The sequence below is a fragment of the Muntiacus reevesi genome, chromosome 2 (genome assembly GCF_963930625.1).
Source record: "Muntiacus reevesi chromosome 2, mMunRee1.1, whole genome shotgun sequence".
Lineage (NCBI taxonomy): Eukaryota > Metazoa > Chordata > Mammalia > Artiodactyla > Cervidae > Muntiacus > Muntiacus reevesi.
This window is the reverse complement of record NC_089250.1, coordinates 137,914,987-137,930,523: the sequence shown is the minus strand read 5'-3', so window position 1 is coordinate 137,930,523 and position 15,537 is coordinate 137,914,987. Positions and strand designations below refer to the sequence as shown.

Sequence of the window (15,537 nt, the reverse complement as noted above, 5' to 3'; positions counted from 1 at the left end):
ACATGGACATGAAAAGTAGCTTAGTGGATGCTTAGGGCTAAGGGAGGGGTAGAAGGGTGGAGAGAATGGAGGATGACAGCTAATGGGTACAGGGTTTCTTTATAAGGTGATAAAAATGTTCTAAAATTGTGGAGATGTTTGCACACATTTGTGAATATGCTCCAAATGACTGGATTATACACTGTAAACAGGTAAACTGTACCATATGAAAATTGCATCTCAATAAAACTATTTTGAAAAGAAAAAAGAAGTCAAAGCATTTCTTCTTCTAAGGAGATCTGCCAGTGAGTTTCAAAGTATGGGCTCTCCTTAAAAATCACTGTGTCTTTGTGTTGCTGAAGGCAGAGGTGGTTTTCTGCTGAGTTCTTTCTGAGGGTTTAAGGGGTGATGACCTAAATGAGAGGGAAGGGGTTGGGGTTTGGACAACTAAGCTCTGTAACCCCATGTTTAAGCTGAGGCTCTGAATGTATCCAGGCCAGCTACAAGGACAAAAACTACTGGATGGGGCTCTTTAGGGTCAGAAAAAGACCCCGGTACCATTGTCTGGGAACAGCTTTTCAGGCAGGGCTTTGCCTGAGCCCTGAGTTAGTCTAGTCATGGAGGGTCAGGGAATGTCACTGTCCCCAACACTCTGCCCCATTGCTAATGATGCTTCAATCCTTGGATGTTGAATCTGCATCATTCCAGGAGGACTTTAGCCCTGAGAGGCCTGTTGTACTTGAGTCAGCATCTAGGGAAGGGATGGGGGGAGAGGGCCACTTCACCACTCATGACAATAGGGAAGTCATTCTATGGGAAGCCTGAGTTTCTCCTGTGTAAAAATGCACAGCGTGGGTTAGATCCAGCCTCCATCTAATGCTCTATCTTTGCCTATGGATTCTGATTCTTTTTAGGCCTCATCTTAACCAGAGCCCATTTCCAGGGATGCTCCAGGCCTCTACAGCTGTTAATTCTTACTAAGCAGGACATCTGGGGAAAATGAAAAAAAAAATCCTAATCTGATCATGTTCCAAAGCTAGCATAACAATGGCCATGAATACATTCACCTTAAACTAGGGTCCAGGGTCAGTGTTAGTCTTTTCCTTTTCCTCTTTTTTTTTTTTGGGGGGGGGGGGTTGGTGTGGGGGAAGGGGCCAAATCCTAGCCAAAGAGCTGGTAGAACTACAGTAATATGAAAGTAACTTCATCTAAACTGTCCCAAAGCAGCTACTGAGAGAGTTGTCCTACCATCACAGCGCTGGCCTCTGACAGCCCGTCACATTTTCCACTGATGCTCTAGATGGGACTAAACTGCACAGGGCTTGGCCGGGAGCTGGATCCCTTTCACCCTGCTCAGCAGGAAGGGGCCGGTATTGTCCTATACCCATGTCATGACCTCAACATAACCTTTCGTAATAGAAGAGGAGGTCTGGCATGTCCCCAAGCATAGCCTTTCAGTTTAGCCTGTGCACCCTGTGAAATTCTAATTATTTCAAGATCCAAACTGTATCCAAGTTGCAGTGAGACCAAATTTCCAGACAAGAAAACAAGACATGTTGCTATTTCAACTGCCATCTATTACAACACTGGACAGCAGGGCTCAATGGATATTTGATCATCCATAACAGCTACAACTTAGAAGATGAATTTATTACCAGTTGGTCCCTTTACACATAATAGAGAAAATAAAGAATCCAAGACATGTATACTGACAAAGATATTTATGTTAAACACTCAAATATTCTTCACTGCCTCTTAAGTTAAATTTTCTCTGGCGAGCAAAATAAAATATGAAGAAGAAAGACACATTTTAGAAGGAAAAAAAAGTAGGATAGGAACTAACAATGTAGAAGCTGGTTTTAAATTTAGTTTTAGAGTCCGATTTCTAAATAATAAAACTTGACTTTTTTCTATTTTGCTGTACATATTCTTGCACAGTAAGTCCTCTTGGGGATCAAGGCAGGGAAATAAATGAGGCAGTAAGACAGGACCTGGTGGGCTATCTGCCCTGCCACCCTGCTCTATCTGTGTTCCATCATCCAGTGCATGCAGAGAGTTACATGAGTGATTCCAGCAGAGGCAGGAACTTCTTGTACTTCATATTCAGGATAACTTTAGGTACTTAAAGCCCCCAAAATTTGGGCAAGGAGAGTTTTTTTTTTAAAGGAAAAGCACCCTTAATCAACTTTTAACCTGAAGACTTTAGCAACTTACTAAAATAAGTCATCTGCTCTCAATAAATTGAGAGCAGGAGAGCGGAGGTGTAACTGGATAAGGGGTAGGTTTTAATTTTTTAACAGGCAGAAGGAGGAGGAGGATACCATAGTTAGTCAGCGAGCATTAATCCTCACTAACGTCTCCCATTCAAATCCATTCTTCTCTCCACAGCTGTGCAAACATAAATTAATTGGGTCATTTTGACGAAGGCATACAAGAAAAAAATTTTAATGTAGGCAAAGGTAGTAATTAGATAAATAACACATTCTCTAAATGCTTAGGAAGGACTATGGAAGCTACTACATCATCCATCAAGGAACATACATTCAAATGCACCATCGTAAACACCCCTGTGTGAGAAGCACCAAGGAGTGGAAGGAGGTGGGGACAGCTCACAACAAGCAAGAGATAAATGGTCCCAGGCTAGGAGAGTAATTCTCCCTGCTGGCATTTCATTTAACCCCTCAAGAGTCATTATTCCCAGTTTACCTATAAGATATCTAGAGACAAGGAGACTAAACAACTTCTCCAAGGTCACAGGGCCAGAAGGTGATGAAGTCAAAGTCACAATTTCAATTCAGGCCAACTGACTCCAGAGACCATGTTTCTAAGCATGATGTTTTCTTAATACTTGGCATCGTGCTTACATTATGTAGAGTATAACAAAAAGACAGGGCCATTTCTTTCCCTTAGTAAACTTAGAATCTGACTGGAGAGCCAGTATGTAAAATAATCAAAGAACAGGAACAAGAGCACAACTGTGGGAGTCTGTATCTTTTTTAGGTGGAGAAAGCAATTTACAGAAAGGGGCTGTGATTTATTTATCCATGTGTTCTTAAACACTGCAAGGATAAGGATTTCTTTAGTTTAGACCCTAACTAAAAAAGGAAATGCAGAGACAATACCACATTTTAGAAAATATTGATTCATCCCGGCCATGTTTGAATGTTCAGAAAAGGCTCTCCCTTTCAGAAATCACCCTTATGAGATGACAGGAGGACAAGCAATAAGGTCCTACTGTATAGTACAGGGAACTATATTCAATATCTTAAAATGAACTATAATGGAAAAGAATATGAAAATAATATATAGTGACCACTTTGCTGTGCGTCAGAAATTAATACAACATTGTAAATTAACTTCAAAAAAAAGAAAGACCAGGAAGACAACCAGTCTATCCCCCAGCTTCAGCTTAAGGGTTAATAAAAATGCCCGCAGCCTCCTGGAAGCCCAGAGAGAGAGGAGGAGAGAGAAGTTCCTGAGGTTTACTCTGCAGGAGGTATGGCAGCTTCTCCCAGCCTCCAGAGACTAAGAAGCAGGGAAGAGATGATTTGCATCATCTTTTTGGTTCTTTTCATTGGAAATTACCCATCCCAAGGCCTCCAGGATGGACAGAAAGGGACAGGTTTGAGCTAGGGACCAGTGAACATTCTCAGAAGAAGTGGCAGGGCTCCAGAAACAGGAGGAATGAGTACAGGAATGCCAAAGAGTACTCTGAAACTGATAACCCATTCACGACTCTCATGCTTATATAAGTGTCCAGGGGACTCTGATAATGGTTTCAAGTAATCTACCTCCATTTACTTTGCTGTATTTAAATTTCTGTTGTGTTCTTAATGTTCAATTTCAAGTGTACATGGATTTTAAAAGCAATTCATTATTTTAGCGAGACAGCATGCTGCCATCAGCAGCGGTTTTATGGCAAGCACTGGACAAGTCACTACGGTGCTGGCAGGATACATGTGACTAGGACAAGCTATTTTCTTCTGTGTGGACAAAATTCCCCAGAATCACTGGTGAGCATGTGGGTAGTTGACACCACTTCCTGATTCAGGTTTCTTGAGAAACCAGGTGAAGATTCAAAACCAAATTCCCTGACACTTGCTGGGCTGAACTGCCCTTCAAATGTACAAACAGAAGAGCCTCCAGGCTGGCATTGTTCAGGCAGGCCCCCAGGACAGCCCTGACACTCCTGAGAGCTGAAGCCAGGTCAAGGAGTTTGTTGTTCAGTCGCTAAGTTGTGTCCGACTCTGTTGCTACCCCATGCCCGCCAAGCTCCTCTGTCCATCGGATTTCCCAGGCAAGAATACTGGAGTGGATTGCCATTTCCTTCTCTAGGGGATTTTCCTGACCCAAGGATTGAACCTGCGTCTCCTGCACTGGCAGGTGAGTTCTTTGTCACTGAGTCACCAGGGAATTTAGGGAAGAGCAAATATTCCTGAAATGTCCTGACCAAAACACAAAAAGCTCAGTTTAAGCTCCTGGTCAGTGGTTCTCAACTCCATAGAATCATAGAACAACCTGGAGAAAACTTGGAAAAAATATTGATGCTGTGTCCTATCCCAGTGGTTCTGCTTCAGAGAGTCTGGGGTGGAGCCTGGACACTGATTCTAAAACATAAGCAGGGTTAGAGCCACTCTGCTGAACACACAACTCTGATGCATATGTGAGATATCATATGCATCAGTGAGTGGAGTCACTCAAATCAACAGACGCAGAAAAGAACAAAATTATTTTGTTACTTTAAAAGCTTAATCAAATTTTATATTTTTCTAGATCTTGAGAAACTAAGAGTGTTAATTGCCTGGATTGCAATCCTAGTTATACCAATTACTAGCTTAGTAAGTTTGGGTAAGGTACAGAATTTCCTTGAGACTCTGAAGCAACAATTAGAACTGGACATGGAACAATGGACTGGTTCCAAATTGGGAAAGGAGGACATCAAGAGTGTATATTGTAACCCTGCTTATTTAACTTATATGCAGAGTGCATCATGCAAATGCTGGGCTGGATGAAGCACAAGCTGGAATCAAGACTGCCTGAGAAATATCCATAACTTCAGATAGGTAGATGACACCCCACTTACAGCAGAAAGCAAAGAAGAACTAAAGAGCCTCTTGATGAAAGTGAAAGAGGAGAGTGAAAAAAGTTGGCTTAAAACTCAACATTCAGAAAACTAAGATCATGGCATTTGGTCCCATCAATTCGTGGCAAATAGATGGGGAAACAATGGAAACAGTGAAAGATTTTATTTTGGGGGGCTCCAAAATCACTGCAGATGGTGATTGCAGCCATGAAATTAAAAGACGCTTGCTCTTGGAAGAAAAATTATGCCCAACCTGAAGAGCATAGTAAAAAGCAGAGACATTACTTTGTCAACAAAGGTCCCTCTAGTCAAAACTACGGTTTTTCCAGTAGTCATGTATGGATGTGAGAGTTGGAATATAAAGAAAACTGAGTGCCAAAGAATTTATGCTTTTGAATTGTGGTGTTGGAGAAAACTCTTGAGAGTCCCTTGGACTGCAAGGAGATCCAACCAGTCCATCCTAAAGGAGATCAGTCCTGGGTGTTCATTGGAAGGACTGATGTTGAAGCTGAAACTCCAGTACTTTGGCCACCTGATACAAAGAACTAACTCATTTGAAAAGATCCTGATTCTGTAAAAGATTGAAGGTGGGAGGAGAAGGGGATGATAAGAGGATGAGAGTTTTGGATGGCATGACCAATTCAATGGACATGAGTTTGAGTAAACTCCGGGAGTTGGTGATGGACAGAGAAGCCTGGCGTGCTGAAGTCCATGGGGTCACAAAGAGTCAGACACAACTTAGCAACTGAAGTGAACTGAATACCACCCACAGCAAACTAGGTTCAACACAGTCCCTATCAGAATCCTTCTCTGCAAAAACTGACAAGGTTATCCTAACCTTCGTAGGGAAGTGTGCCAAGATAGTCTTGAAAGAGAAGAATAGTGTTAGAGGACTCACATTTCCCAATTTCAAAACTTGCTACAAAGCCACAGTAATCAAGACTAGGTGGTACTGGCATGTGGATACTATAGGAATCTGTGGAATATAACTGAGAGTTCACAAATAAGCCGTCACATTAACAGTTAACTGATTATCAACCAAACAGAGTGCTGAAAAAATCTGGTGAGGAAATACTAGTCTTTTCAACAAATGCTGCTGGAGCAAGAAGGTATCCATAAGCAAACCAATGAATTTTGACCCCTAACTCACACACCACGTACAAACATAGACTGAAAATGGATCAAAGATCTGAAATTAAGACGTTAAGACTATGAGCAAGATTCCCTTAGAAGAAATGGAGTAGCCCTCATAGTCAACAAAAGAGTCCAAAATTCAGTACTTGGGTGCAATCTCAAATGTGACAGAATGATCTCAGTTCATTTCTAAGGAAAACCATTAAACATCACAGTAACCCAAGTCTATGCCTCAGTCACTAATGATGAAGAAAATGAAGTTGAACAGTTCTATGAAGACCTACAAGACCTTCTAGAACTAATACCAAAAAAAAAAAAAAGATGTCCTTTTCATCATAGGTAACTGTAATGCAAAATTAGGCAGTCAAGAGATACCTGGAGTAACAGGCAAGTTAGGCCTTGGAGTATACAAAATGAAGCAGGGAAAAGGCTAACTGAGCTTTGCCAAGAGACCACACTGTTCATAGCAAACATCCTCTGCCAGCAACACGAGACACGACTCTACACATGGAGGTCACCAGATGGTCCACCAAAATCAAACTGATTATATTCTTTGTGGCTGAAGATGGAAACGCTCTATATAGTCAGCAAAAACAAGACCCAGAGCTGACTGTGACTCAGATGATGAGCTCCTTATTGCCAAATTCAGACTTATACTGAAGAAAGTAGGGAAAGCCAGTAGGCCATTCAGGTGTGACCTAAATCAAAACCCTCCTAATTATATCATGGAAGTGACAAAGAGTTTCAAGAGATTAGATCTGATAGACACAGTGCCTGAAGAACTACAGACAGAAGTTCCTAACATTGTACAGGTGGTGGTGACCAAAAACATCCCAGAGAAAAAGAAATGCAAGGAGTCAAAATGGTTGTCTGAGGAGGCCTTACAAATAGCTGAGAAAAGAAGAGAAGTGAAAAGCAAAGAAGAAAGGGAAAGATACACCCAGTTGAGTACAGAGTTCCAAAGAGTAGCAAGGAGAGATAAGAAAGTCTTCTTAAGTGAACAAAGCAAATAGAGGAAAACAATACAATGGGAAAGACTAGAGATCTCTTCAAGAAAATCAGAGTAACCAAGGGAACATTTCATGCAAAGATGGGCACAATAAAGGACAGAAATGGCAAGGACCTAACACAAGCAGGAGATACTAAGAAAAGGAGGCAAGAACACATGGAAGAACTACATAAAAAAAGGTCTTAGTGACCAGGATAACCACGATGGTGTGGTCACTTACCTACAGCTGGACACCTTGGAGTGTGAAGTCAAGTGGGCCTTAGGAAGCATTACTACAAACAAACCTAGTGGAGGTGATGGAATTCCCACTGAGCTAGTTCAAATCCTAAAAGATGCTGCTGCTAATGTGCTGCACTCAATATGCCAGCAAATTTGGAAAACTCAGCAATTGCCACAGGACTGGAAAACATCAGTTTTCATTCCAATCCCAAAGAAGGGCAAGGCCAAAGAATGTTCAAACTACCATACAACTGTGCTCATTTCACATGCTTGCAAAGAAATGCTCAAAATCCTTCAAGTTAGGCTTCAACAGTACGTGAACTGAAAACTCCCAAATGTACAAGCTGGATTTGGAAAAGGCAGAGGAACCAGAGATCAAATTGCCAACATCCACTGGATCATAGAAAAAGCAAGACAATTGCAGGAAATCATCTACTTCTGCTCCACTGACTGTGTGGATCACAACAAACTGGAAAATTCTTAAAGAGATGTGAATCCCAGACCACCTTACCTGCCTCCTGAGAAAACTGTATGCAGGTCAAGAAGAAACAGTTAGAACTGGACATGGAACAACAGACTGGTTAAATTTCGGAAAGGCGTACATCAAAGCTGTATACTGTCACTATGTTTGTTTAACTTCTATGTAGAGTACATCACGTGAAATGCCGGGTTGGATGCATCACAAGCTAGAAATCAAGACTATCCAGAGAAATAGCAACCTCAGGTATGCAAATGATACCACTCTAATGGCAGAAAGTGAAGAGGAACTAAAGAGCCTCTTGGTGCAGGTAAACAAGGAGAATGAAAAAGCTGGCTTAAAACTCAACATTCAAAAAACTAAGATCACGGCATCTGGTCCCATCACTTCATGGCAAATAACTGGGGAAAGAATGGAAACAGTGGGAGATTTTATTTCCTTGGGTTTCAAAATCACTCTGGACAGTGACTATAGCCACAACATTAAAAGACACTTGCCTCCTTGGAAGAAAAGCTATGACAAACCTAGACTTTGCATTAAAAAGCAGAGACGTCACTTTGCCAACAAAGGTTCATACAGTCAGCGCTATAGTTTTGCCAGTAGTCATGTACGGATGTGAGAGTTGGAACATAAAGAAGGCTGAGCGCCAAAGAATTGATGCTTTTGAACTGTGGTGCTGGAGTAGACTCTTGAGAGCCCCCTGGACAGCAAGAAGATCAAACCAGTCAATGCTAAAGGAAATCATCCCTGAATATTCACTGAAAGGACTGATGCTGAAGCTGAAGCTCCAATACTTTGGCCACCTGATGCAAGAGCTGACTCACTGGAAAAGACACTGATGCTGGAAAAGATTGAGGATAGGAGGAGAATGGGATGACAGAGGATGACATGGTTGGAAGGCATCACTGACTCAATGGGCATGAGTTTGAGCAAACTCTGGGAGGGAGCAAAGGACAGGGAAGCCTGGTGTGCTCCATGGGGTCATCAAGAGTCAGACACAATGACTGAATAGCAACAACAGCAAAGACTTAAAATCTGGGAAGGAAACATAGATGTAAGTCTTCATGAATTAGGAAATCATTTCTTACATATGACACTAAAAGTACAAGCAACCAAAGGAGAAAAAGTAGATAAATTGTTGACTTCATTAGAATTAAAATGTTCTGAGGATCAGTGCACAGTATCAAAAAGGTGAAAGCCCATCAACAGAATATATTTGCAAATCACATATCTCGTAAGAATATATGAAGAAGCCTTGCAATGCAACAATAAATAGGAAAAAAAAAACAATTTTTTTAAATGGGGAAATGATCTGAATTGATATTTCTCCAAAGATGATATACAAATGGCCAACAAGGAAATGGAAAACTTTTCAACATCATTAGTTATTAAGGAAATGCATATTGAATCCACAATGAATTACCAGGTCACACCCACTAAGACAGCTTTCACAAATGAAATGAATAGTAACAAGTGTTGGTGAGGATGTGGAGACATTGAAATTCTCATGTATTACTGGTGAGAATATAAGATGGAGCAGTGGTTTTGGAAAATGTTTTGTTCCTTCCCGAATATGTTAAACATGGCGTTACCATGCGACCCAATAATCCCACTCCTAAGTATCTTACCAAGAGGAATGAAAACATATGTTCACTCTAAAACTTGTCCAGGAACATTCATAGCAGCATTATTCATAACAGCCCCAAAGAGGAAACAACCCATTGTCCTTTAGCTGATGAATGGATGAGTAAATCTGGTACATCCATATAGTAGAATATTATTCAGTCATAAAAAAGAATACAGTTCTGATATACATTATGACATGGATGAACCTGGAAAACATGATGCTAAGTGAAAGAAGCCAGTCACAAGAAGTCAGATCTTGTAGGAAATGTCCAGAATTGGCAAATCCACAGGGACCAAAAGCAGATTAGTGGTTGCCAGGGGAAGGGGAGGAATAAAGAGTGGTCACTAATGGTTAAGGAGTTTCTTATTTATCTACTTATTTGTCCTTATTTTTGGCTGTGCTGGCTCTGCATTGCTGCTTGGGCTTTTTTTTCTAATTGTGACGAGCAGGGGCTACTCTGTAGCTGTGGTACGCAGGCCTGTCACTGCAGTGACTTCTCTTGTTATGCAGCACAGACTCTAGGGTGTGGGGGCTTCAGTAGTTGCAGTTCCTGGGCTCTAGGGCACAGGCTCAATAATTGCAGTGCACGGGCTTAGCTGCTCTTCATACGTGGGATCTCCCTGGATCAGGGATTGAACCCATGTCTCCTTCATTGGCAGGCAGATTGTTTATGACTGAGCCATCAGGAAAGCCGCAAGAGTTTTTTTTTGAGGTGTTAAAATTATTTTGGAATTAGATAGTTGTGATAGATGAATGTACTAAAAAGCATGGATTTGCATACTTTAAAATGATGTGTACATTATACCTCAGTAGAAGACGGTTGGAAACTTGTGCTTTATATTTTTTTCATTTGTTATTTTCTTGAACATCTTTCTTGATCAGTATATATTGAATTCCTTTGTTCTTCTGCACAGCTCTATTTTTCCGTTTTGAATTCTAGTGGGCATGAATGCTTGTGATAGATAATTTGGTTTTCACTGGGTTTGTCATCATCATTACACACAGGTTCACTGCCCAGAGAAATATCAATAACTTCAGATATGCAGATGACACCACGCTTATGGCAGAAAGCAAAGAGGAACTAAAGAGTATCTTGAAGAAAGTGAAAGAGGAGAGTGAAAAAGCTGGCTTAAAACTCAACATTCAAAAAATGAAGATCCTGGCATCCAGTTCCATCACTTCCTGGCAAATAGATGGGGAAACAGTGGAAACAGTGACTGACTTTATTTTCTTGGGCTCCAAAATCACTGCAGATGGTGACTGCAGCCATGAAATTAAAAGATGCTTGCTCCTTGGAAGAAAAGCTATGAACAACCTAGACAGCATATTAAAAATCAGAGACATTACTTTGTCAACAAAGGTCTGTCTAGTTAAAGCTATGGTTTCTCCAGTAGTCATGTATGGATGTGAGAGGTGGACTATAAAGAAAACTGAGTGCCAAAGAATTGATGCTTTTGAACTATGATAGTGGAGAAGACTCTTGAGAGTTCTCCTTTGGACTGCAAGGAGATCCAACCAGTCCATCTTAAAGGAAATCAGTCCTGAATATTCACTGAAAGGACTGATGCTAAAGCTGAAACTCTCACATGATGCAAAGAACTGACTCTTTAGAAAAGACCCTGATGCTGGGAAAGATTGAAGGTGGGAAGAGAAGGGGAAGACAAACGATGAGATAGTTGGATGGCATCACCGACTCAATGGACATGAGTTTGAACAAGCTCCGGGAGTTGGTGATGGATAGGGAAGCCTGGCATGCCGCAATCCATGGGGTCGCACAGAGTCAGACATAACTGAGCAACGCACTGAACTGAACTGAAGGTATAGAATTTTCTTTAGACTCTGTTTTCTTAATGATAGAATGGGGTGAATAATCAGACCACATCAGAAAGTAGTTGAGATGATTTCATGAAATGAAGTGTGTAAGTTATTCAGTCCAGTGCCTGGCATATTTAAATTCACAATAAATATTCGTTCCCACAATTGATGATGATGAAAATAAAAATATACTAGTCATAGATCAATAAAAGGATGTTCTTTTAGATTGGGTTTATTTTTAGGGCCAGATTTTAAGGAATTGTGTAAAACTGGAATGCAAAAGTTATAGAAACAGCTTCTTCACTAAGATCAGTTGAAGAAAATAGGGCTACTTAGCCACAGAAGGAAAAAAAAAAAAAAACAAGAGACTACATGGTGCTGGCTTCTGATGCAAAGATCAGGTCTAAGAGTGCACAGCTAATTGAGTGCATTTCCAGAGCAGGAATCTTAAAGAGGGAGAACTATGGATAGAACTCAGAGAGTCCAGAAATTTGGATGAGAAAAAATTCTTTTATTAACCTCAAATAGAAGTCTAGCATTTCCTTTCAATATGAATGTAAGCAACAAACTTCAGTAACACTAGCAGTACGTGTGATTTTGTCACCAATAGAAATCACAGATATTGCCATATATTATAGTCATGGAAGAGACTCTAAAATAGTATTTATAATTAAGGTAACTAATTAATTAATTTGTCTTGGTTTGTCCAAGACTGTGTGGCTTCCCAGAGTATGGGACTTGCACTGCTAAAACTGGGAAAGTCCCAGGTAAACCATTCCCTACTAACATTCTTCACTACCTTGAAGTTATGGTAGTTATCACATCATCAGCTGCCATTATTTAGTGTGTTAATAAAGAAGTACCCTGCTATATTACAATTTCAAAAATATTTTGATATATGTCTATCCACATAATCTGTGTCCTTTATGATCCTTTCTATTTCATTTGATGTGTTTAAAAGTGTTCTTCTCAACCCGAAAACTTCATCAAATAACCAAAGAGGGCCATGGCATAAAAAGGGTTAAGAGGGAAAAACCAGGAAGCACTGCCTAGAGGTACTGAGCAGAGAAAATGAGATTTAAAACAAGTATACTATCAAGTGTGAAACAGATCACCAGCCCAGGTTGGATGCATGAGACAAGTGCTCAGGGCTGGTGCACTGGGAAGACCCAGAGGGATGGGATGGGGAGGGAAGTGGGAGGGGGGGTCGGGATGGGGAACACATGTAAATCCATGGCTGATTCATGTCAATGTATGGCAAAAACCACTACAATATTGTAATTAGCCTCCAACTAATAAAAATAAATGAAAAATAAATAAGAGGAAAAAAAAAGAAAGAAAATGAGATTTAAGTTCTTTTAAGCTTTGCAACCTAAAAACAACGATGAACTCCATGGCAGAAGAGGACAGACATATCTCTGAAGGATAGAGCTGAATAATTAGTTAGCAGAACCACTTTCCCACTCCCAGGAGTTTCTGTTTTATAAGCCCGCATACAGTAATCAGGGACTCTCCCTAACTTCTCTGAGCGCATATTTATGTGTATTTTGTGACTTATGTTGCTGTGGAATTAACTCAGTCTTGACAGCTGTCAATTCCAGTATCTGTTAGGTCTACTAATTTCCAGTAACTATAAATGCTTCCCCTAAGAATCACTGGCCAGAACTGAACATTTCCCATGAATTAAGACAATGGAGATTTGGAGTTTTAAAAAGTCAACTTTGAAAAATGGATTAAAAGAAACTTTAACTCTTACCGGATACCACTGGGCTTCTGACAGACCTTGGGAACCATCTTGCCTAACCACCACTGTTGACAGCCGTTCCATGACTCTCCCAGGAGGCAACAAGAGACCATTTTTCTTCTGATCAATATAACTCAAAGCCTCCAGTCCAATGTGACCAGAAGGCAAGGTTCTCACAATTGCCCTTGTCCCAGTAAACACAGATTTCTTAACTTCCTTGTCATTTTTGCAAAATCTCCTCACTAACCAAGCAGACCGCTCCTTTTTATTTTTAAACAAATCTTCTTCTACATCTTCACAATTATCAGGGAAGTCCTCAAAATGGCTCAGAAAGGTCTTGGCAGGTGGACTGTCAGTAAAATCCTCCCTGCAAAAGCTGTCACTTGAACATACCACATCGGCCTTTGGGCAAGAGCCTTCAAAGCACAAGTATTTGTCATTCAAGGGGTCACAATGATCACACTGCAGCTGCCTATTCTTATTGTCACAGTTACTTGTCAATTCCATCAGTTGGCAAGTATACGCCATGTAATTTTTCTCTTGATCCTCACCAACAGTAGGTAGTACACAGTTTCCACAATCATCCAAAATCAAGTTATCTGACAGGGGACAGAGACTGTCTGACATTCTTCTGTCAACCTCGTAACGCAAGTGAAATACTGTCATGTTGCTTTCAGGGACCGCCCTGCTTGTCTCTATGATGGCTGACTGAGTTCCTAATGGACTAATGCCCATGGGAGGTCTGTCTATTTCCAGTTGAATTCCAGGGAACACCTTTCCTTCCAGTGAAGAAGGGATTCCAGTTTCCAAACACAGACCTTCCTCTGTGATAGAATTGCACGTTTCATAAAACTGGCTCTGAGGAGGGCCATGCTGATGGTTTTTCAATATGCTGTTGCAGTTAATGTTAAGGTTTTTCACAGAATCTGGCATGCTTTTCTCCCAGCAATTTTCATTACTGTTCTCATCACTGGTTATTTTCTCCCTTGCTACTGAGAAAATCTGGGGCACGTTGCTTCCTGAAGATTCTTCTGTAAGTTTGGTCAGCTGCGAGATGGTATGAGAAGTCTCCCCACTCTGCCTGACAGGATGAGACTTTGGAACATTGATGTCGGAGACCTTATCATTACTTTCATCTACAGTTGACTGAGCAGAGATCACTTTTCTCTGACTCACAGGTCTGAGAACAGAACCTGCCATTTCTTCAGAAGTCATCTTGACCAAGGTGCAGGGTTTCAGCTAGCCCTCTGTTTGTCCTCTCTTGTGATCATGTCAAGATGTTAATAAAACTACTGGTTTTTAACATAATCTCAGGTGTATAAGCCCTCTGAGAAACAAAGTGACAGTTCCTATCACTTAGGTATATTAAGACCCAAATAAACTTTTCCAGTTATCACTTCCTACTATGTGCAGTATGTTTTTCTAGATCAAGGTATTAAGGAAGTAGATCAATTTTCTTTTTTTGGTTCTTTGAAGCAATTCTTTCGAAGACTTTTATTCGGCATTGCATTCTGTAACTTCTGATCCATCACTGGCTTACAATGATTTAAAAATCCAGTTGAATGTATCCTGCAAGAAAAAGAGATAATGTCAAACACTAAACAAATTTTTAAAAATGACCTCATAATTCTAAGCTACTGCAAAATGTGAATCCATTTTGAGGAGAAGTTTTGCAATCAGAAGTTGGTTTTAGGTATTTATTTTTTTGATTCAATATTTCAAATTTCTGTTTCCAGCCAGTACAGATTAACAGAGATCAGGTTTATGCTTCTTCCTTAAACAACTGAAAAAAGTCAGAAAAAATAATGAAATAATTGCTTTGAGATATTGAATAACAGGCAACATAGAATAGTAATTCCAGAAAGAAGAATAAATAAATAAGGTGAGTTCGATAAATGCCCTAGCTTATACCTTTTGAGTTTTTCGGCTACTGGGGAGGGAGAAGGGACTCAGACGAAACCAAACAGTGTGTCTAATTTAAAGAGAAGTTGAGACTTCAATAAAGTCAAGGAAATCAGAGAAGGAAGACACATAAAGTAGAGTGGAGAAAAATAGGGACGCTAGCAGGCTTCTCATTAGGAACAATGCAGAATAGTTTATTAAAAAATAAGAAAGTTTATTAAAAAAATAAACTTAAAAAAATATATATATACATATACATATATATATATGCTGCTGCTAAGCCACTTCAGTCATGTCTCACTCTGTGCAACCCCATAGACTGCAGCCCACCAGGCTCCCCTGTCCCTAGCATTCTCCAGGCAAGAATACTGGAGTGGGCTGCCATTTCCTTCAACAATGCATGCATGCATGCTAAGTCACTTCAGTCATGTCCGACACTGTGCAACCCCATGGACAGCACCCCACCAGGCTCTTCTGTCCACGGGATTCTCCAGGCTAGAATACTGGAGTGGGTTGCCATTTCCTTCTCCCATATATATATATAGAT

General features: G+C 40.5%; 1 protein-coding gene across 1 annotated transcript in view; it reads right to left on the bottom strand.

The window, feature by feature from the left end:
- The window catches only part of PLCE1 (phospholipase C epsilon 1), a 358,298-nt gene that overhangs the window by 306,652 nt on the left and 36,109 nt on the right, over positions 1-15,537 (bottom strand). The window contains exon 2 of the mRNA XM_065922944.1: positions 13,101-14,657. Coding sequence (XP_065779016.1) covers positions 13,101-14,303 — 1,203 coding nt within the window. The 5' untranslated portion in view covers positions 14,304-14,657. The remainder of the gene's footprint in view (positions 1-13,100; positions 14,658-15,537) is intronic.